The sequence below is a fragment of the Balaenoptera borealis genome (assembly GCF_965194805.1).
Source record: "Balaenoptera borealis genome assembly, chromosome: 19".
Classification (NCBI taxonomy): domain Eukaryota; kingdom Metazoa; phylum Chordata; class Mammalia; order Artiodactyla; family Balaenopteridae; genus Balaenoptera; species Balaenoptera borealis.
Genome location: NC_138878.1, coordinates 2,211,049 through 2,233,202, shown reverse-complemented (window position 1 = coordinate 2,233,202; position 22,154 = coordinate 2,211,049). Strand labels below are relative to the sequence as shown.

At 53.1% G+C, this 22,154-nt stretch overlaps 1 protein-coding gene across 8 annotated transcripts in view; it reads right to left on the bottom strand.

Moving 5' to 3' along the window:
* The window catches only part of FBXO31 (F-box protein 31), a 44,775-nt gene that overhangs the window by 4,572 nt on the left and 18,049 nt on the right, over positions 1 to 22,154 (bottom strand). For 5 of the 8 annotated variants that reach the window (XR_014237437.1, XR_014237438.1, XR_014237439.1 and 2 more), the window contains exons 4-8: positions 14,714 to 14,790; positions 11,959 to 12,126; positions 11,264 to 11,338; positions 4,170 to 4,279; positions 2,976 to 3,129 (exon numbers count right to left, since the gene is read on the bottom strand). Coding sequence is in view for 4 of the 8 variants with exons in the window: in XM_082366871.1 (XP_082222997.1) it covers positions 2,976 to 3,129; positions 4,170 to 4,279; positions 11,264 to 11,338; positions 11,959 to 12,126; positions 14,714 to 14,790 (584 nt within the window). In the remaining 4 variants the exon portion in view is untranslated. Of the gene's footprint in view, positions 1 to 1,529; positions 1,892 to 2,975; positions 3,130 to 4,169; positions 4,280 to 11,263; positions 11,339 to 11,958; positions 12,127 to 14,713; positions 14,791 to 22,154 lie in introns of all 8 variants that reach the window. The other 3 variants (XM_082366869.1, XM_082366870.1, XM_082366872.1) reach the window with 1 other exon arrangement.

Below are 22,154 nucleotides of genomic sequence, written 5' to 3'. Positions count from 1 at the left end.
GAAGCAGAACTTTCAAATACCCATTACAGCCAAGTTTTGAGACTCAGGCTGTAATATGTTTCTTTCTTTCTTGCAAAGAACAGGTGACGAGGAGTTAGGGGCTGGCCTGAACCTCCCAATGCGCGGAATGGTGCATGGGACGCCCACCTCCGCCCACCATGCTGAGGCTCCGCCTGGCGGGAGGGGGACAGCAGCCCTGCGCCTGAGGGCCCGTGGCTCAGAGAGTTTCGGGAGCGGGGGGGCACCAAGCTTAGATACACAGAGACGTGTGCTGCGCAGGCACTGTGGCAGTGCCAGAGAACGCATGTGCCCCTCCTGGCCGAGCCCCTGATGTTTAGCACCGGGTGGAGGACCATCCCGTGACACAGCCGGGGGCTGGGCCAGAGCTTCCAGGCCGGCGCTGCCAGAGGGCTCTGAGCTGGCCCTGAGATGCTGAAAGTTGTCAAGCTTCCCAGGGATAACAAAGCCTTTTCCTTCACGACCTTTCAAAAATTCATACATTCACTATGTGTACATCTCCCTCCAGAAAACCCAAATTCAGCCTCTTTTATCACCACCGTATTAACATGGAGAAAATGTAATGAATTTTTTCCATCAAGTCCACGCAGACGCCTCAATTCCCTTTGGGGAGCTCGGCGTGCACCCACCTACATGTGAAAAGCCAAGGAGACCACTGCGGGCACGAGGGAGGCAGCAGATGGCCCAGAGGTAAAGAAAGAAACCTTCACACGTAACGTGACAAAGGCAGAGACAAGTCGGCTGTAATAATCTGCCAGGAGACTGACAGGTTCCTCCCTCAATGAACCCCGAGGTGACTGTCCATGAGAACTCTCTATGGCAATGGAATGTTCTAGACCTGCACTGTCCAACACACGAGTGGCTACTGAGCACTTGAAATATGACCAGTGTGACCAAGGACCTGAATTTGTCATTTCATTCTCTGTAATTAAACTGAACAGCCCTGGAGTGCAGGGGACTGGGGCAGGGCGTGCATCTCTAAGACAGGACCGTGCAAACAGCACGCCAAGCGAGGAGCTGGCAGCAGCGGGCAGGCTCTGTCCCAGACCGGGGCCCACGGCCTCTGCGGGGAGGCTGTTAGAGCCAGGGAGAAACCACACGAAGAAATGAGGAGGCGGTGAGACCCCAGGACAGGCCTTCCCTGCAAGGTCGTCCAGGACGCTCCGAGCAGGCTTTCCAGGGGACGCGCGGGGAGGGACGCCACGGCCTGCTTTCAGCACCGCCCGACGTCTCACCTGTCTGCCTGTCTACCTTTGACCTTAGCGGCTGTGCGGTGAGAGGCGCTGGGGAGGAGGCCCCCTGCCTGGCAGCTGAGGCCCCCAGAGGGGTGAGGGGACAGGAGCCTCACAGTCTGCTCGGCCCGAGCTGGGACCCGGCCCAAGTAGGCAGAGCTTCCCCACCGGTGCAGGGCCCCCAACACGGGGTCGGCCCCACCCCAGGCCACCTCCCTGCTGGCCGGGCAGAGCCCCGCTCCGGGAAGCCCCGTCCTGCCTGCCCCGCGGCATCCTTACCACATCCTGCAGGTCCGGGGATAGTCCTCGTTCCTCGAGCTCACGCCCACCGGCAGCACAAACGGCTGCCCCTGCCCCGACTGGGCGGGCGGCTCAGCCGCGGCCTCGGCCCCTCCATCCCCGGGCCCCTTGGCCTGCTCGGCGGGTGGCTCCGCGCAGGGCTGGGGGCTCTGCCGGCCGAGGCCCTCGGCGTCCTCGGGCCCACCTTCCTGCTGCTGCTCCTGGCGCACCTGCTCGCGCACCTCCAGGACGATGCGCGAGAGCTCGTTAAAGTCGCGGAGGCTCTCAATGTCGGGCAGGTGGATGCGGTGCCTGAGGTCGATCTCTACCGTCTGCTGCCCAGCAGGGATGTTGGGGTCACCCTGCGGAGCCAGCGGGCGGCGGTCAGCAGGCCCAGAGACCGCAGCCTCCAGCCCCGGTCACACCTCCGGCCGAGGGCGCTCGCTCAGCCTTCCTACTGATTTGGCGGCAACCCCTCACAAGTCAGAAGATCTCAGAAGCCCTTAGAAAGCAGCGCCCAGCGCAGGCAGCCTTCTGTGAAGGACCTCTGAGGATAGGGGACAACAGCACCCACGAGCGACCCTGGGAGGGCTCGCGGGCACATCTGCAACCAGAGACCTCAGGTGGGAGCCGGCCTGCGTGACAGCTGAAGAGGTGCACGGCCCGGAGAGGTCCATGGACCCTCCCCGGTCAGATGGGGGGCAGGCCGGAAATGCCAGCCCAGACTGTCTGCCTGGAACACGAAAGCTCCCCAGCATGAACCTGGGAGAATGCCCAGGCCCCGCGGCCTGGTCCCAGGCCCTCGTCCACAAGGAGCCCGGCCGACGGAGCTGCGAGCAGTGCCCTGTGAGGACCAGGAAGAGGCCTGCTCTGCGCCTCCGCAGAGACTCCCCCAACACCTGCACAGCGACAGGCGAGCACGTGAATAGCAGCCCCTAGAGCGGGTGACAGAGGGCCTGTCATCCGGGACCCCCACTCAGCTCAGAAATCCTCCCAGTGCGTTCCCGAGCTGCTGAAGCCAGGACGGGCCACGGGGGCCGAGTGCTAATGCAGAGGGTGTCCACCATGGCCGCACCTCAGGGTCACCCAGGGAGCTCCTGGAGCCCCTCACCCGGCCCACCCCCATTAAATCAGAATCTCTGGGATGGGGCCCCAGCATCAGTGTCTCCTCCACCTCCCCAGGGATCCAGGGTGTGGCCAGGGCTGAGAGCCGTGTGGTAAGGCTGCCTTGGAAACGTCCAGAATCGCCGGGGGATCTTGTGGAAGGCAGGCCCTGGATCAGCAGGTCTGGGTGGGGCCTGCGTTCCCAGCAAGCTCCCCAGGGAAGCAGTGCCAGGTCCGGGGCCCACACTGAGCAGCCAGGGCGCGGCCCGAGTCACACTACACCATGCCCATCTGATGGGGTCCACACGGTGCTGGGCCTGCCAGGGCAGCCCCTGGACTCACCGTGATCTTCGTGCCCCTGGCATGCTTCCCGTGGAAGCTGAGCATGACGATCTCCAGGCCGTGGCTGCCATAGGTGCCCTTGAAGAGGCCAGGCCTGATCAGGTCGTCTGGGTGGCTGGGCGGGAGGTAGATGCGGCGGTAGGTCAGGCAGTTGCTGCAGGGGGAGCAGGCAGCATGAGAGCTCGGCCACAGAGCCGCACGGGAGCAGGGGCAGGAGTACAGAGCTCATGCACCTCCGGCCATGCTGCATAGGGCGGGCTGGGCAGGGTGGCCCAGGGCAGCCAGGGTTAGCTCCCCACCAGGCCAGTGGGGAGCAGGGGCACCCCGTCGTTCCTGAGCTACGCTCCCCCCAACTCACATGTGCACAGCACACCTCACACCTTCTCCATCACCCTGGGGCAGGGACCCCTGAGACTGCAAAGGGGCTAAACAGGGGCCATGGGACAGGGTCCGGAGGCAAGGGCATGGCAGCAAGGAGGCTAAGAGGCCCCACAGGTGGACGTGGGAAAGCAACTATGAGGCTCTAACACACAGGCCAGGCCCGTGACAGCACACGGCTGGTGGGTGATGATAGTCCAACAGACAGAAAATGGACACCGAGGTGGGCCAGGAGACAGGGAGTGTGCTCACAGTACCCTGGGAAAAGGACCATGTTCACAGCACCCACTGGGAGAGAGACCATGTTCACAGTGCCTGAGGGAAGGACCATGTTCACAGTACCCAGAGAGAGGGGCTGTGCACACAGCACCCACCGGGAGAGAGACTGTGTTCACAGTACCCAGAGAGAGGGGCTGTGCACACAGCACCCACCGGGAGAGAGACCGTGTTCACAGTACCCAGAGAGAGGGGCTGTGCACACAGCACCCACCGGGAGAGAGACTGTGTTCACAGTACCCAGAGAGAGGGGCTGTGCACACAGCACCCACCGGGAGAGAGACCGTGTTCACAGTACCCAGAGAGAGGGGCTGTGCACACAGCACCCACCAGGAGAGAGACCATGTTCACAGTACCCAGAGAGAGGGGCTGTGCACACAGCACCCACCGGGAGAGAGACCATGTTCACAGTGCCTGAGGGAAGGACCATGTTCACAGTACCCAGAGAGGGGCTGTGCACACAGCACCCACCGGGAGAGAGACCATGTTCACAGTGCCTGAGACAGAGGCTGCTCACACCCAGCGAGGGGCTGCACTTACTCGTACTGACTGGTGTAGATGAACTTCATCAGGATGAGCTCCTGCATGTGCTCGTGGAAAATGTCCTCCAGCGTCCGCCCCCATTCTTCCCTCAGCCACGTGCGGAATTCCTTCAAGAGAACACAGGTCACGAAAACCGCCACAACACTAGGGCTCGGAGAGGCTGTGATGCTGGGTGCATGGGATGAAGACAGAGGTCGGGCAGGACGGAGGGGAGCTGCTGTGTGTTTGGTCTCCCAGCTCCTGGCCTCCCTTCCTGTTGAGGCGTGGCACCAGGGGCTCTGGTCCCTGCTTTCCCCGACTTCAATAGGAAGGAAGCGCGGGGACCGTGGGGGTCCTTCGGGGAGGATGGGGCCGCAGCCCGTGTCGAGAGCGCCTAGGAGGCAGCTGTGCAAGCCTCACTTCTGTGCCACCCACACAGGTGGCATCTACACTGAGCCTGGTTCTCAGGTTTCTGGGGGAGTGGGCACAGCAGACCCCCATGCCGGCCGAGTCAGCAGAACTGCTTTCTGCAGCCACCAGTGAGGAACAGGATAGGGACAGGCGGGGCAGAGAGTGTAGGTGGATTTTCCTTTTTAAAATGTGCCTTCACTGGGATTGACATATACACACTACTATATATAAAATAGATAACTAATAAGGACCTACTGTATAGCACAGGGAACTCTACTCAATACTCTGTAATGACCTATATATGGGAAAAGAATTTTAAAAAGTGTGGATATATGCACATGTATAACTGATTCACTTTGTACACCACATTGTAACACCACACTGTAAATCAACTATACTTCAATAAAAAATTTTTTAAATAAAATAAAATAAAATGTGCCTTCACAGTTATGTTCAGTAAGTATATTTATAAAAAGAAAACTTTTATAAACACCTCATTCGCACAGCCCAATAATTCATTATGGAATCGAACAATGAAGGATATTTAGTGCTTAACAGTTTCATTCTGTACACTTAACATAACTAATCCACAGCTCTGAGATCCTAACTCAACACAGTGTTTCTAATGAATATATAGAATTAGCTCTACAAACAGAAGCAAAAGGAATTTACAAAAAAAAAGCTACAATCTGTCAATTGCTTTAATATGTTACTGCCCAATCCCTGGCAAAGAAGATAAATTACTAGTGACTGAAATAAACAACTATTAGAACTATAAGGTCAATATATAAAATTAACTGAATTTTTGTATACTAGCAGCACAAAAGTGGAAAGTAAAAAAAACTTAAAAATCCTACTTACAACAGCCTCAAAAGACATAGGACTTAGGAATAAACATTACAAAACACGCGTGATACCGCTACTCCGAAAACCACTAGATGCTGCTGAAAGGCGGGGGAAGAGGCCTACAGAGCAGAGGCACCTGCGAACTGGGAGACTCGGTATTAGGTCAGCAACTGTCTCCAAACTGATCTACAGACTCAACATCAGGCCAATTGTAATCCCACCATGCTTTCTGTAGAAACTGACAAGCTGATTCTGGAATTCGTTTGGAACATCCAGAGCAATCTTGCAAGAGAACAAGGTTGGAGGATGTACACTAGCGTGCACTGTGACCCACTACAAGACGACAGTAACCAAGATGGTACCTGAGCAAGAGGGCAGAACTAAAGAGAGAGCCTGGAGGGAGTTCCCTGGTGGCCTAGTGGTTACGATTCCAGGCTTTTGCTGCCATGGCCTGGGTTCGATCCCTGGTCGGGGAACTGAGATGCCGCAAGCCGTGCAGCCAAAAAAGAGAAAGAGAGAGAGAGAGAGCCTGGCAACACCCACGTGTCTCAGGAGTGGACTTTCGATCACAGCGTCCAAGCCACCCCCCAGGGAAAGAAAGTCTTTTACACAAATGGTGCTCGAACAACTGCACAACCACAGGGAGCAAAGGAGCCCCGATCCCCACCTCACACCACACACAGGAACCATTCAAGATGGGTCACAGACCGAAAAGTAAAGTGAAGCTACCAAACTTCTAAAAAGAAGAGAGAGAGAGAGAGAGAGACTCTCTTTGCAACTGGAGGGTAAGCAAAGTTTTTTAAGACACAGAAAACAATAACCACTAAGGAAAAAACTTGACAAATTAGACTTCACCCAAATCAAAACCTTCCACTTAAGTGGCTTAACTCATGAAGGATAGGCCCTTAAAAAAAAATCAAATAGAGAAATAACAGATAAAAATGGAAGTAAAAGAATGTAGTGATTTCAGTGTTGCCATGGTGCATAATCAGACTTGAGCTAAATACCATGAAGCTGGCCTGTGAACAGTCATAATCTTATTTACTTTGCATGAGAAGGTCAGTCATTAAGACTACCAAGCAGACCCAATTACTCAGAACAAATGTGCTTACTATGAAATTATCTTACCAGATATGTATCCACAAGGAAAAACACAGGGGCCTAGAACATATCAGACAAGAGTAAGTCCACTATGGACCCAGGGCTCGTCCACCACGGCCAACACTGCCCCATCACTGCTTCACTCTGCACAGCGGCCTAGGAGCTGGGTGCTAACATCTTCCCTGTTCTACAGAGGTTTAGGGCTTGGAAAAGTCAACAGACCTTTCCAGAGCCACCCAGCTAGCAGGTGGCAGAATTAAACCTAACCAAAGGCCACGTGCCAACCGGTCTCATCTCTGCCAGGGCCAACGCCAGGGCTGGCAGGAACGCAGTGAGGCGGGGGGCTCACGTGCCCTGGTGGGCTGTAAACGGGCACCAGCAAACGGACAGCATGTGAAGAGAATCTGGAATACCTTCAGGGCCTTTTACCCAATTCCACTTCTGTACAATCCAAAACCACAACGTTTTTGCAGAGTTCAGGCAGTGGGTCACAGTAATAATGCCCGGCATCTCTCCTGGGCGGCTCCGACCAGGCCTGGCACTAAGTCATTCACCTGCAGCGTCTTACTCAACCCTCCAGAATGACTCGGCACCGCAGGTAACCTCACGGCCCCGTTTTACAGACAAGGGCTGAGGCTCCCAGAGGCTAAGTCACTGAGGCACATGGTCAGGAGGGTAACAGGGGAATATCTGACCACAAACCCCAAGTCCAACTGCAGGACGGTCACACACCTACAGTCATTACATCGCAGCAGATGACAGATGGAACGCTGCATTAAAAATAAAGTTTGTAGGGACTTTCCTGGCGGTCCAGTGGTTAGGACTCCACACTTCCACTGCAGGGGGCGCGGGTTCAATCCCTGGTCGGGGAACTAAGATCCTGCGTGCTGCGCAGCATGGCCGAAAAAAAAAAAGTTTGTAAAGAATTCTAATGAGACTGGGAAATGTTTCTGGAATAACGGTTAAGCTAAAAAAAAAAAGAAAAACTACCCAAATTAGATAGTTAGACTGCAATTACATCGCAAAGGCTGAAGGAAACTTGAAGGGATGATGGAGGACGGGCGCGGAGGCCGCTCCCCGTGGGGCCGTGTCAGCACTCTTCTCCCTCCCGACTCTGAGGATTTCGTAGCTGACGATGACGAGGTATCATTTCAGGCGTGTGGCGAGGAAGGACAGAAGACAAAGGAAAGCAAAATGAAAGCCACTTGTGTGCAACTGGGGAGTCCAGCGCCAGAGCCCTTCCGCAGGGCCGAGCACACCGCAGGCAGGGCCAGGCAGGGCCAGGCCACGCGCCCTTCCCTATCTCTGCTCCTCCTCACAGCGCCCCCCACCCCAGATTTCCAGAAGCCTCAGGCTGCAGGGCCTGGACGGGAGGGGGCAGGGAGGGAAGATGGTGGCTCAGCCACGCCATCATCCAGGAAGAAGAGCAGGCAGCGTCTGCCGCGGGAGCCAGAGAGCAGACGCACGGCCGGGGTCCGGGCGGGCGAAGGCCTGAGCTGCTCTCAAAGGCCCAGGAGGTGAAGCTGCAGTTTGAGCAGCACAGGGAGGGCCCCCAGGAGGGGCACGTAAGGAGCAAGCAGGACACCCCGGTCCTGAGGGGCCAGATCCCGCCGCAGGACGTGGCCGTGGAAGGTGCACAAAGCTGGCAGAAGTCCCAGAACTGGGGACTGGGACGGGGAGCGGGGTGGTTGGCAAGGCCTCAGGACGCAGCTTATGCAGAGCTGGCCCTGGGTGCTGGCGAGGGGACCACAGCCAGCACGGTCTGCAGGGGCTGGGGCGGGCATCTCCACATCGCTCCACGGTACCAAGGACAGCCTTCTGCCTGGGGACGGTGACAAGCAAGGCCCGTGCACCTTCCTACCCTCCTAGGCCACCAGGAGTCCTCCGTTCCCTTGGGAAGCACCCCTGTGGCCCAGAATTTTAGTGACTATCAACCATCAGAGCACAGAGGAGCCCGGAATCCGGGGCTGAGACTTTCACCTCTTCTTCAGAGCTGTCAGGACACACGGCAGTGCCCACCTCACGGCTCCTCCTCTCCCCCTGGAGCCTGAAGCCACGCTCTGGGTCTGAAAGGCTCAGCTAGAGAGTGAAGATGTTTCAGGCTGACACAGGAATCCATGGGAGAACCCGTCCCCTAGTCCCCCAGCTCCCCCCTTGGAGGGCGAGAGGGAGGGAGACGGGAGACAGAGCACAAGGAGCCAGCAAAGAGGCCCCGGGCAGCTGAGATGGACAGAGCGACCGTGCCTCAGACAGCCAGCCGCCTGCCCCCATGACTCTCGGATGGATCCCTCGGCACCTCAGGCAGCCCGGCCCCTGCTCTGCCTGCAGACGCGCGGCATCTCCCCACCCCAGCCCGGCAGGAGTCCCAAGTCCACTATTAAATGATTCCGAGGCCTAGAGAGAAAAGAAAGGCTCCCCAGTTCTAGAAGCCAGCGAAAGACTGCTCCTAAAGCCAAAGACAGCACAAAAAATGTTAGACCAAGCCCGTTCATCAATGCAGAAGTCCTAAATAAAACAGGATCAAAGAGCATCCAGGAGCAAAGAGAACTGTACCCCACGATCAAACAAGACCTCTTCTCACGGCTTCGAAGTGGTTAGAAATCTACTAACGTAAGTCATCACGTTACTAGATTAAGGGGAAAAAAATCACCTGATGGTTTCCACAGATGCTCAAAAAAACTGGTAAATTCAACATCATTTCTCAATTAAAACAAACAAAGCCCTCTTAATAAAACACGAATAAACAGCTCCATCCCTAGCATAATAATGTATATCTTGACCCCAAGGCCACCTTGCTGCCTCATGACAGGACCATGTGAACCACACTCACCACTAGACAAGGGTGTTGTCCTCACCACAAGGGGTCAAGGAAGAAGGAAATGTCATTATTTGCAGATAATCAGTATTATCCTGGAAAACTCAAGGTAATCAACTCAAAGATGCTCATAAATGAAACAGAATTCAGTAAGATGGGTGGGTACAAAATTAATATGCAACAGCTTTTATATATAAAATCACCAGCTGAAAGATATGAGAGCCAAGAGTCCATTTACAACAGCAACAAAAGACCAGATGCTTTACAACAAACTTGCAAGATCTACCTGAAGAAAATCAAATTCAGATGGCAGCACAGGACAAAGATGGCATTTTGAATCGTAGAGAAAATCTGGATCACTCAGCACCAGTGCTGGGGTGACTGAAGGGTACCTGTACTATAGCCAAGGCGGGCTGAAGCTCACTCTACAGAATAAACCCACAGAACCAGCAATAAATGTGGGAAACAAACGCATGAAAATGAAAACACGAGCTCGTCTGTAAGTATAATTTCAAAGTGGGGAAAGGATTTTAAGATGACATCAAACTAAGAAGCTATTAAGGAAGGGGAACTCCCTGGCGGTCCAGTGGTTAGGACTCTGCGCTTTCACTACCGAGAGCCCAAGTTTGATCCCTGGTCGGGGAGCTAAGATCCCACAAGCCACACAGTGTGGCCAAAAAAAAAAGGAAAAGACAGATACATCTGCAAATATAAAAATTAAAAACTAAATTCCACAAGTGAAAACATACCTCATATCAAACAAAGACAAAAGAATGAAGGAGGAAAAAATATTTCCTCGTATCTTGAAGGGTTCACGTCCTCCCAGGATGAAAGCTCCTACAAATCAATTAGAAACATAACACCACCAAACAGAACCAGGCAAAGGATATGAACACAGATTTCACAGAAAAGGAACCACAGGACACTAACCTTAGCCTCAGACACAGAGAAATGCAAATTAACCACCAAAGTCAGGATTCCAACAAAGCATTTTATTCTCACCTTAACTTCTAGGTGTTTTTCTAGTTTCCACAAGGAGCATGTTATTACCCTCACAATGAGAAAAAATACCATTCCGTCTCCAAATTGGTGAGGCCACACACGGTAGTTGGCTCACAGGAACTTTCTCTGATCCCAGAGTGCGTATTTCCAGAAATCCATGACACGGCCCTTTTAAGGTCTCAACAGCTGAGGAGGTTCTATTCTTGGAAAATATGTTGTTGACGTGTTTCACTTAAACGTGGACTTGGAGCAGCCACTGATGTGTATGTGGTTGTATGTGAGACCGTGAATGACAGTGTTATTAGGGAAGGAAGCATGTCATCACCAGCATCTTCACATACCATGCATTTGGGAAAACAAGGGCCTCGTTCACCCTCAACAGATTCCAAGCAGCACGTGTGTACTCTCCATCTGCGCTGTCTCCCCGCAGACCCCTGGCTACCAGGGACCCAGCAGACTCAGAAACGCTAAGAGATGCACCCGACAAATAAACGCAAGCTGCAACGAGCATCCTGTATTTAAAGGTCCGAGGTTTTCCTAAGAATGTTTCGAGATGGTGGTGTAACTAAAACTCAAAGGCAATATGAGATTACTTGTGCGGAAATGAAACCCAAAGACACTCACGCAGGCTCACCCACCACTTGGCTGTGACCTGGGAACCTCCACCACGGGGTTCATGCCAATAAAGGCCTCTGGTCTCCCTGCAATTCACATCCAGGAAGAGACCCCACCACCCACGGGCCTCTTGTCAAAGGGGCGACGGAGAACCAGGTAGAGGACTATTTCTACTCGGCCCGTTCATCCTGGCGGCGGTGGGGACTCAGAACCTGGGCCCAGCACACACGCCCACAGCGCCAGCACGATCCCGGAAGGCGGCCCTCCCTTCAAACCACCCACCCTCTCGGCTGCCCCGCAGGACAGGAGGGTCCGGCCTCACCTCCTGCCTCCCACCAGACATCCTGTGGTGGTCCGTCTGGTTGCACTTGGTGGAGAACTCGTCCTTCTTCACGACCTTGAGTGTCCACAGCAAGGAGAAAGGGTAACGAGTCAGCCCCTAACCGCCACCACAGCAGGCGTGCACCAGTCCCTCCCGCACCCATGCACCCCACTCGTCTACAGGAGCCCCAGAGGCCGCCAGATCGCGGTCGGTCTAAGAAGGAAGGCTGGAGCCCCCCCTGAGCACACGCTTCCCTCCCAGGGGGCCAGGCGTCGCTGTCCCCCGGGGCGTCCGAGAGCAGCACAAAGGGGCTGGCGCTCTCCTACTGAGACAGAGAACAGGCTTGCTCGCGGGCTGGCCACCTGCCAGGCCCACATCCGAGAGCAGAACGTCTGGTTCCAAGCTGATGCCCTTGCGAAGATGAGAAAAAGGAACAGTGAGGAACCTCGCTTGGAAGCACAACTGGTTCTAAGCAGAGGCAGAATCAGGGGAGGCTCCAGCAAGTGAGTCTCTGAGGAGCGACAGCGGCACAAACAGCGCACAGAAGGGCCGCGCCAGGGCCCGCTTCCCGTTCCTGCTGACCGGCGTGGGCGCGGTGCACAGCTGGGAAGACCCTGGCAAACCGCGGGCAGCAGGCCCGGGAAGAAGTGAGGAGACCCAGCCCCTTACCTGCACACGCTGCCCCGCCTGCTCACCTGGACGTGGCCATTGTGGGGCCCCCTGTGGCCGTACATGCACTCCACCGTGGCCGACTTCCTCTCCATCAGGTGGATTCGGAACAAGGGCTTGAACCGCATCGGGTCGTCCACGTGAGGGTCGTGGGGAGGCAGGTACATCCAGCCAATGATGAACAAGCCATCCACCTGTGCAGAGGTGCACACACGGGTGAGGGGGAGGCGGAGGCTCAGCATCCGCACCCCCCAGATCACCACGAGGACCATTCCCGTCTCCACACTTCGGTCCCGCGGGGACCTTGGGGCCCCATCTAGCGCAGCAGGACGAGCACGGCCCCGCCCACCAGTGTGTGTTAATCGAAAAGTGGTTTACGCAATATGAAACATGGTGACTAAAGTTGATAACACTGCTATATCACTGAAATCTACTAAGAAATAGAACTCAGTGCTCTCCCCACCCCTCAAAAAAAAAATAAAAATGTGAGGTGATGGGTACGTTAATTAAGTAGACGGGAGAATCCTTCCACTGTGTACTCGTACATCAAATCAGATCACCACAATGTACATTTTATATATTTTACAGTTTTGTCAATTATACCTAAGTAAAGCTGAAAAAGTAACTAAATATTTTAATAGAAAATATAGTGGTTAGCCCCGAATCCGAGCAAGCCTTTTAGAGAGAACTTCCAGCTATGAAGTGGGGGTGGGTAGGCGCCGGGAGAACAAGCTAAAAGACATAAGAAAGAAGCAGGAATGATCCAGAAAGTGCGACACCCAATAGGGCAACTGACCAGACGAAAACAGGGGTGCTGCTTTCCACAGAAGAGACTCAGGAGGCAAAACAAACCAGGCAGCACGAGGGCCTGGTTAGATCCTCATGTGAACAAGCCAGCTGTCGAAGGCAGTTCTGAGACAGTCAGGAAGCCTCAAATGTGGACTGTGACTCAGGTAATCCAGGAATTACTGCCACTGCTGTGAGGTGTGATCAGGACCTCACATGTGTGGGAACGTGGGAAACACCCACATGGTTAGAGACCCACACTGAAGTACAAACATGAACTGACACGGGCCTGGGATTTGCTTTAAAATACTGAAAAGAAAAGGCAAAGGGGCAGAGACAGACACCGTAAACCTGGCGCACTACGGCCAACCTCTGAGTCCAGGAGGTGGGCGTCTGTGGGCGTTCACCCTGCCATTCCCGCTACCCTTGTATGGTTCAAAATGGCATATGATAAAAGTGGTGATCAGGTCAAAGGAGGGGGCAGTCCCCTGGCACGTTCTCAGTGGAGGGGAGGGGGTGGCCTCTGTAGCCCAGTTGGGATGCCCCAGCAGTCGCTCCTGCCTTCCTGGGGGAGCCTGGGTCCACAGGTTTCGGCTCTGGCGACAGAGGAGAGAACTTTATCGCTAACCATCTGAGACAAGAGCCAATTGGCGGTGTTCTGTCATGGGCTCCGTTTTCCCCTAATTATCCCCTGCTTTCAGAAGCCTTTTTTTTCTTTTTTTAACTCTACTACTCACTGCCAGTAAGACAAACAATTATTACCCTCCCCGACTAAAAGAAAGGAAAGAACCTGCCCACGCTGGGAGCTGTCTGTCTTGGCCCCTGTGAGAATGTTCTAAAAGCAAGGCTTCCCCAGTGATATTAAACATAACAAATGTAAAGCAAGTTTCTTAACAGATGTTTCCACCAAATTACAAAGAATATGAAGCAATATTTATCCCTGCCCAAACCCCACCTGGTGAGCAAAATACAGAGTGACGAAGTAACCAGAGTCACCTCGTGGCCTACGTGAACCTGGCTCGGGGGAGGCCACAATGAGGCTCCCTGGGGGCCCCAACGGCCACAGCGAGGCAGATCCGTGAGCCATGACACGAGCTGCGGCCAGTCCCCTGGACTCGGCTTCTGGCCTGCGGAGCACGTGTGCAGCGCCGGCCAAAGGGCACCTGGCTGTGTTTTCCCTGCACCATCAGCTACGGCAACATCGAGGCCAGGCCCCTGCCCAGAGCTCAGCAAGTACAATGGCCCCACTCAGGTCCCGGCTTCTGTCCCAGAGGCACCACTCGTGCCTGGCAAGAGCACCGGCGAGGGCTGCATCCTGCTAGACGCCAACACCAGTTAAACCCAAGAAAAGTCAGATCTGAGTTTCTCAAATGGACCCAAAAATGAGCAGCTATTCTTATATGCTTCTAGGCAAGTGACCAAGAAGCATATAAAAATTAAAACCAGAAGACTTTTCTCCTGGCTACGACCAAGGAGCTTGTATCAAACAGCCCCTCCTGCTGAGACCAGCTATAAAGACTGAATAAAGTAAAGTTAAAATGCTGCTTGTAGACCTCAGGGGGCAAGCCTGAAGAGAAGAGACAGACACCTGCCATGACACCAAGCCTACGCCACTTGGTCCCCAGGTGGAGCAGGCCTGGCATGGGCTTTCTGTCTAGGGCCAGCCTCCGAGGGCCCCACACGGCCTCCTTTGCTTTGCTCAGCCTGCAGACCCCTGATTTAGGGCAACAAACCAGTGCACAAACCAACACTGGAGTGTCCCGGGGGTGTGAAGGCCGATGGCCCTCAGTGTCCAAGAGGCAGGGACCGGGGAAGGCATCCCGTCATCACGAAGTCCATGGATGTGGCAGAAGCCAAGAGCCACTTAAAATGAATCTCTGCTTGTTTAGAAAATAAAATCTGGCCCAATGAGTCTTTGTGAACCACTGGCCTGCCCCCTGGAGGGAGGACGCAGTCCCATCCGCAAGAACCCAGGCCCGACGCTCTGGGACTTACCACCACGTTCAGCAGTCCTCCATACGGCCCGATATCTGGCTGCCACAGTCCCAAAATGTGTCTGTATCGGTGAAGCACTACAGGGAAAGAGAGAGGACAGGACTTCATTGTAGAGCCAGCTGATCTTCACTTTACAGTCAATAATCAGAGGAAAGGGCATGAGGAAGAGGAGGAGGGACATGTGAAGAAATCCCTCACGAAGGCTCATAACAGAGCCTTGCAAACAAATGTGGATTCAAGCAAATCTTACAAGTGTCTAAATCATTCTAAGAGTAAAAATGTAACAGACAACTGGGTCATTTTGAAACCCAGCCTCTGCGTATCAGCTCCAATGACAAGGAACTGCTGCCTCGAAGGACGTGCAGTGGGCGCCCTTGTGAAGCAGTGAACCTCCCCTCCCATCAGTGTACACAACGGAGGAGGTGTGGGATTCTTTACCAGGGGCAGAGTCCGAAACATCATGGGGCTGTAGAGTAAGATTTAATTGGGTCATCTGTCTTTCTTTTAAACACACACACACACACACACACACACACACACTCCCCCGTATTTCAAAAGCAGTGCATGTATATTCATTGAGGGCACTGGGAGAAAAGGGCACCTAATGCCGACCAGAGACCCCACTGCATGGCCATGGCCAGCGCAGTAAATGCCCTGGGAAGAGTCCTTCGCTTCCGTTTCCTCTGCACGTGTATTTGTTGAGTGAACAGTGAACAAATGAAAGAATGAGCAAACTGCACAAAGAAGACAACCAGCTCATGCAGGGCCCTGCCTGCCAGCTTCAGGGTCTGGGGTCTCTCTGCAGCCAGTGTGTGGTGGTAAAGTTTATATGTCAACTGGACTTGGCCATGGGGGGACCAGACATTCTTAGTCAAACATTATTCTGGTGTGTCTGTGCTCCCGGATGAGATTAACATTTAAATCTGTGGAAAGAGAAAGCAGATTGCCCTCCCTAGTGTGGTGGGCCTTGTCCAATCAGTTGAAGGCCAGAGCAGAAGAAGGCTGGTGCTCCCACCAGTAAGGAGACGCTCCTCCTGCCTGGCTGCAGGCTGGGACATCAGTCTTTTCTAACTTCGAACTCTAACTAAATCATGGGCTCTTCCTGAAGAGGAGAAAAAGGCTAACCCTCCCACAAATACAGGGGAATTTTCTCCTGCCTGACTGCGTTGAGCTGGGACATTGGTCTTTTCCAGCCTCTGGATTCGAACTGAAACATGGGCTCTTGTGGGGTCTGGAGGCTGCCGGATTTCGGACTGGGACTACACCATCAGCTCCTGTGGGTCTCCAGCCTGCTGACTGGAGATCCTGGGACTTGTCAGCCTCCATAGCTGTGCGATCTAATTCCTTATAATAATCTCTTTATATACGAAGAAATTGGTTCTGTGTCTGAAAACCCTGGCGAATACCCAGTGGAAGCCATGGACGGTCTCCAAGTGCTGGAGCTGCATCATCACAACAGACTTCAGGAAGGAAGACCAAGCAGCAGGGCCCAGAGGGACCTGAGCCCAGACAGCAGCTCTCCAGCCACCACTTGGTCTGGGGTACAGGGAAGAAGAATGTGAGGCCAGAACCATCCCAAGCCTGCAGGGCATGCAGACGGCCGGTGGGAAACTACCAACTGTTCCCCAAGGTTTCAGCCTAAAGACACACTTCTCTAAATGAGCCTTGATGGTCTGCAGGGCACCTGCCACTCATGCCGTGTGCAATCCTCTGAGTCGGTTTACAAGACACACATTAAAGTCAGTGGTTATTTTATGGCCATACCCTGATGGGTTTTGTGTTTGTTAAACCAGCAATAATAAGCAGGGTCAGGAGCCATAAACAAATACTGAACTCAGACAGTGCAACACACACTCAGGTGTTTAGGGGTGAAATCGACTGATGGCTGCCAGTTACCTTGAAATGCATCGCAAAACAGGACGGACGGAGGGACGGGTGTATGGGAGTGAAGTGGAGCAGGGCGCTACGGAATCAGGTAAATGGGTGTTCACTGTACAATTCTTTCTACTTTTCTGTGTGTTTTTAAAATTTCACGATAAAATAGTGGAGAAAAAATTAAATGGGCCCATACAGCATGGTCTTCTCTTGTCTCCCCTCCCCTCATCTCCCAACTTGACTGCTGGCAACATCTGGTTCTTTCCAAGATCAATCAATCTGATCTCGAAGCCCCTGGAAAGACTGTTCAAAGAATATGCGACAGACTCAGCAATTCCCAAAGGGGAGTTCCTTGTTTTGCTTTAAAAGCAGCATCTCTTTGAAATAAAAGTTCAGCCTCCCATGTGTGCTTAGAGCAGCAACTGTCTCTGGATTTTAAGCTCTGTGCCCGTTAGAAGACTCGGGTGTGCCCCTCGCTCCCGCTGACACCACGCTGGCTTGCCCAGCCTGGGCCCACCCAGGACAATCCGAGGGGAAGTCAGAGACCATCGTCATCAGGCAGACTGTGAGGCACGCGGTTTCCTAAGGCCACGTGACACCTGTGTTTCATAACGTATTCTTTAAGAAGTCGCAGAGTTAGTCCGGCAGAAGTGACCTGAAAGACTCAACAAGTCCAGGCAGCACTCAGACAGAAGGAGTCCACTGGAGTCGCACGAAACTCTAGGTGTCAGGAGTGGGAGGGCAGCCTGTCCGCACGGCGACCTTCTGTGCCCGGGGCCTGCTGGGGAGGGCAGCTCTAAGGCGTCACCACCACAGGAGGTAAGGAGCACGATGAGCTCGGGCAGCGGCCCCTGTGCTCTCCTCTGACCCGCACCCGGACCCTGCCTAGGGCACACAAGGGGCCTGCGGGCTTAAGACAGAATCCACGGCACCTCCTGGCCCAGGCGCTGACCACACCCCAGGGCTCCTTGCCTGGAAGAAGATCCCAGCTCAACAAGCCCTCCCGACGCTGTTTCCAAACAACCACTGACCATGCAGGAGAGTAAACGGGATTAAGTCCCAATGACACCGGATCAGGTGCAGACGGCAGGCTTTGGACCTAAGACAGCAAGTGGACTGGGTCAGACCCTTCGGGTGCTTTCCTGTCAGAGGCAGGTGTGCTCAAAGGTCCCAGCTCTTAGGAGACCACAGAAGACAGGCATTCGTGGGCAAGGGGACCCAAATACCAGAGAACCACACTTAAACTCAGTCAGAATAATGACAACACTCCTGCTCTCAGCCCCACGAAGCAGGACTTGGGCCTTCCAGAATGAACACCAGCTCAGAGACTCTTCCAACCATTGATCCCCGAGGTCAGCATGGCTGTGTTCAGAAAACCATCCCTGGCTCTAACGCAACCCTCCTACTCCCCAAAATAGGAACAATAGTCCAAGATGGCTAAGGGACGGCTCAGCTCAGGAGCTAACAGGAAAAGGGTCCTAGTCAGGGTTCTCATCTGCCAACAGGAAGGGTCACTTAACAAGCCAAGGGGGAAACTCCGACACACTGGACAACACCCAACCCAAAAGACCCAACTCTCCTTGCACAGCATGCTCTGATACTGAGCAGTCGCTTCCCTGCTGTCCTACCAGCAGCTGCCATTGCCCACCACACTCGGGACAGCGGCCCACCACCCAGCAAGGCCGTAACATCACCACATCTGTCGCTGCAGAACTGAGGTTTCTTGCCCAAAGGAAAATCATACAACTAATGGTATCTCCTGCCACTTGCGAGAAGCTGTTGGTAATTAGAATAAAATCAGAGGAGGGAACAGTTCCAAACTCATTCTATGAGGCGGCATTACCCTGATACTAAAACCAGACACAGACAGTACGAGAAAAAAAAATTGCAGGCCAATATTCCTGATGAACATAGATGCAAAAATCCTCAACAAAATATCAGCAAACCAAAATGGATCATAAACCATGATCAAGTGGGATTTATCCCAGGGATGCAAGGATGGTGCAACATCCACAAATCAATGAATGTACTGCACCACATTTACAAAATGAAGGCTAAAAAAACCACATGATCATCTCAGTACATGCAGAAAAGGCTTTTGACAAAATTCAACATCCATTTATGACAAATGGGTATGGAGAGAATGTACCTCAACACAGTAAAGGCCATGCATGACAAACCCACAGCCAGTATCACACTCAAAATGAAAAGCTGAAATCTTTTGAAAGACAAGGATACCCACTCTCCCCACTTTCATTCAATGTAGGATTGGAAGTCCTAGCCAGAGCAATTAGGCAAGAAAAAGAAATAAAAGGTATTCAAATTGAAAAAGAAGAAGTAAGACAGTCACTATTTGCAGATGACATGATACTATATATAGAAAATCCTAAGGACACCACCAAAAAGCTATTAGAGCTAATAAATGAATTCAGTAACGTTGCAGGATACAAAATCAATACACAGAACAAAATCAGGAGAAACATTCCATAGACACGTAATCAGCAGAGGGTCTCTCCTCTCTCAGACGTACATACCGTTGGTGCCCCACTGCCCTTTCCAGGAGCACCCTTCTGTTTTATTCTTACCAATGGTCTCCTTCCTTCCTCAGTAACCATCCTGCAATGTGTTCCTGGCTCCACTTGGCAGACTGGACTTTGGAGGGGCCTTCCCCTCCAAAGACTCTACCCTGTGTTATCTGCACCTGAGGATTAAAAGTGGTCTGTCCGTCTCCTCACCAGTGGGGGAGGGGGGATCCACCAAATTCCTCGTATCTACTCGAGCTATCTCAAGCACTGCCAAGATGCTGGGTATGAACCTCAAAACCCAGAGCCCTACAGGGACACGACGTTATTTTTAAGTTCAAAGTGCACTCGGACACTCACCAACGATTAGCACACACAGACACATGTCAGACCCGTCGTAAAGGCAATATATCCCCTAGGACACTCCCAACGCTTTACAGACATGGATTATCAAGACTCTCAGGAAGCTGCATACACACACCAAGAGCAGCTGATCTGGGCCACAAGGCTGTGGGGAGATATCTCTTGGGTCCAAGGGAACGTGGCCCAGAGGACTTCAGGGGACCAGGGGACACGAGGCCCCACGGCTCTAGGAAGAGCACAAGTGGATGAGGAACAGCCCCAGGGCCTCGTTCCTTACAAGCCAGTCGTCACAGCACACGTCTCTGGAGCTTTGGTGAGTGTCAGAGGATGAATTCCGAGGTGCCCTCGGTTAGGACACACTAGGACAGTGGAACACAGAACACCTGGGCATACAGAGGTTTCAAATTCAGTTGAAACTGTTTTTTTTTTTTCATGCATGTAAGTTTTTCCCTGATGTTTTAGGAGACCATCCAGGTAACAGACCAGTCCACAGAGAAAGGCAACCAATGCTGACAACTGGTTATTTTTATTATGTTTTCTAGATCTTTCAAGTTTTCTACTGTATTTTTATAACTACACTCACACCTCAACGGGACAGTAGTCCCCAATTAAAACAAGTCTGCAATACAGCTACAAGCAACTGGGGGGCATCACAGTATGTGGCTCTAGTCCAGACACTCTGGACGTGGTCTCCTAGAAGCATGGTAGAAAGTCTGGACTCAGGACTTGTCCTCATCAGCTGCAGGAAGCTTCTGCCCACCGCTTGGGGACAAAAAGAACACCCCCCAAAACAACTCTAGGTGCTTCCTAGGTCCCGGCCACCCCCAGAGGTGGGTCAGAATTCCACACTAGCCCTATGGTATTAAGTTCCAGATGGGCTGTTGTTCCAGAAGAAGCCTGTGACAGCCGTGTGACATAATGGACCTCTAAGTGCTTGTCTGCTTGTATCGAAAAGCCCGCGGCACCCAGTTCCCGTCAGCACAGCCAGTGTCATTGATCCGCTGTTCTCATCAATACCCGCTACGTCACCGTCTCTCCCGTGGGGCTGGAGAAGGCACCGGGGCTCACTGACTGCTCAGCAGGGACAGCAGCGCAGTCCATGACAAAACGTTCTAGAGAGCCTACTGCCGAGACGGCAGGGAAAAGAACAGAACTCGCGTCCTCATAACCAGCCAGCCCAGCCCCCGATTTGTGGTGATCGCTCCCACACCCATCCCCCCGGGCCCTGGGTGACACACAAGGTGGGTTTGTTAGCCCAGACACCACCCCAAAGCATGCTGCCCACACCCGGGCAGCCCCGTCCGGACCCCAGGATAACCCCCTGAGTAAAACGGGACCAGCCAGCACATGGCAGCTAGGTGGCTGGAGTCCGATGGGGGTTAGGAGAAAATCCACAAACAACTCTATTTCCTCTACTCTGAGTAGGTTTTGTTAGAAACTGTGCACTTCCTTTTTTTTTTAAAAGATCTTTTTTGATGTGGACCAGTTTTAAAGTCTTTATTGACTTTGTTACAATATCGCTTCCGCTTTATGTTTCGGGTTTTTTGGCCACTAGGCATGTGGGATCTTAGCTCCCTGACCAGGGATTGAACCCAAGCCCCCTGCATTGGAAGGTGAAGTCCTAACCGCTGGACCACCAGGGAAGTCCCGAAACCGTGCACCTCTAAGACTCAGGAGTGGGTCTGCTCCACGGCGGCAACACTGACATGAGGAGCACTCGGGGGGTGGAGTAAAGAGCAGAAGGGGTGTCCCTGTGCTTCTCGAAACGTAAAAACAGCTTTCAGGACTTCCCTGGTGGCTCAGTGGTTAAGAATCCACCTGCCAACGCAGGGGACACGGGTTTGATCCCTGGTCCGGGAAGCTCCAACATGCCACAGAGCAACTAAGCCCACGAGCCACAACTACTGAAGCCTGTGCACCCTAGAGCCCGCAGGCCGCAACTACTGAGCCCACGTGCCGCAACTACTGAAGCCGCGCACCTAGAGCCCGTGCTCCACAACAACAGAAGCCACCGCAATGAGAAGCCCGTGCACTGCAATGAAGAGTAGCCCCCGCTTGCTGCAACTAGAGAAAGCCCGCGCGCAGCAACGAAGACCCAACGCAGCCAAAAATAAGTAAATAAAATTAATAACTTAAAGAAAAAAAAAAAAAGAGCTTTCAGTGCATCTCGGCTCAACCCAATAAAAGGCAGGGACAGCATTCATCACCTATGGAATGTGGCTTAGAAAATTTCCAGAGCTCAAGTAATGCCAATCGAAGGAGGAATCAGGACCTAAATAATCAACTGTTTCTACACACTTTTGTTGTGTGTGTGTACGTAAACTTTTTGAATTGACATATGCTGTGAAAACGTGATTGACTAATAAAGCCTAGATGTGAATGCTTATGTTCCATTCTGGAATAGAAAGGTTTTTGAGGCTTCTACTCTGTCTCAAGAAGCGATAAATGTTAAAATGCACAGCAACGTGGTGATCTTGCTTGGTACAATCCAAAAACCCAAAGCTGCTGCGGACACCCAGCCCGTCTGTGCAGCTGCCCTGGGGTCGCCGCTCAAGAGTGACCCTGGTTGTGCCAAGCCACGGAGGACGCTGCAGCAAAGTGAGAACCAGCAAAAGCCAAGGAGGTCAGCTCGCTCTCGGCACCAAAGCTGTCTCGTGCTGTGAGTGAGAGGCCCTATCCAT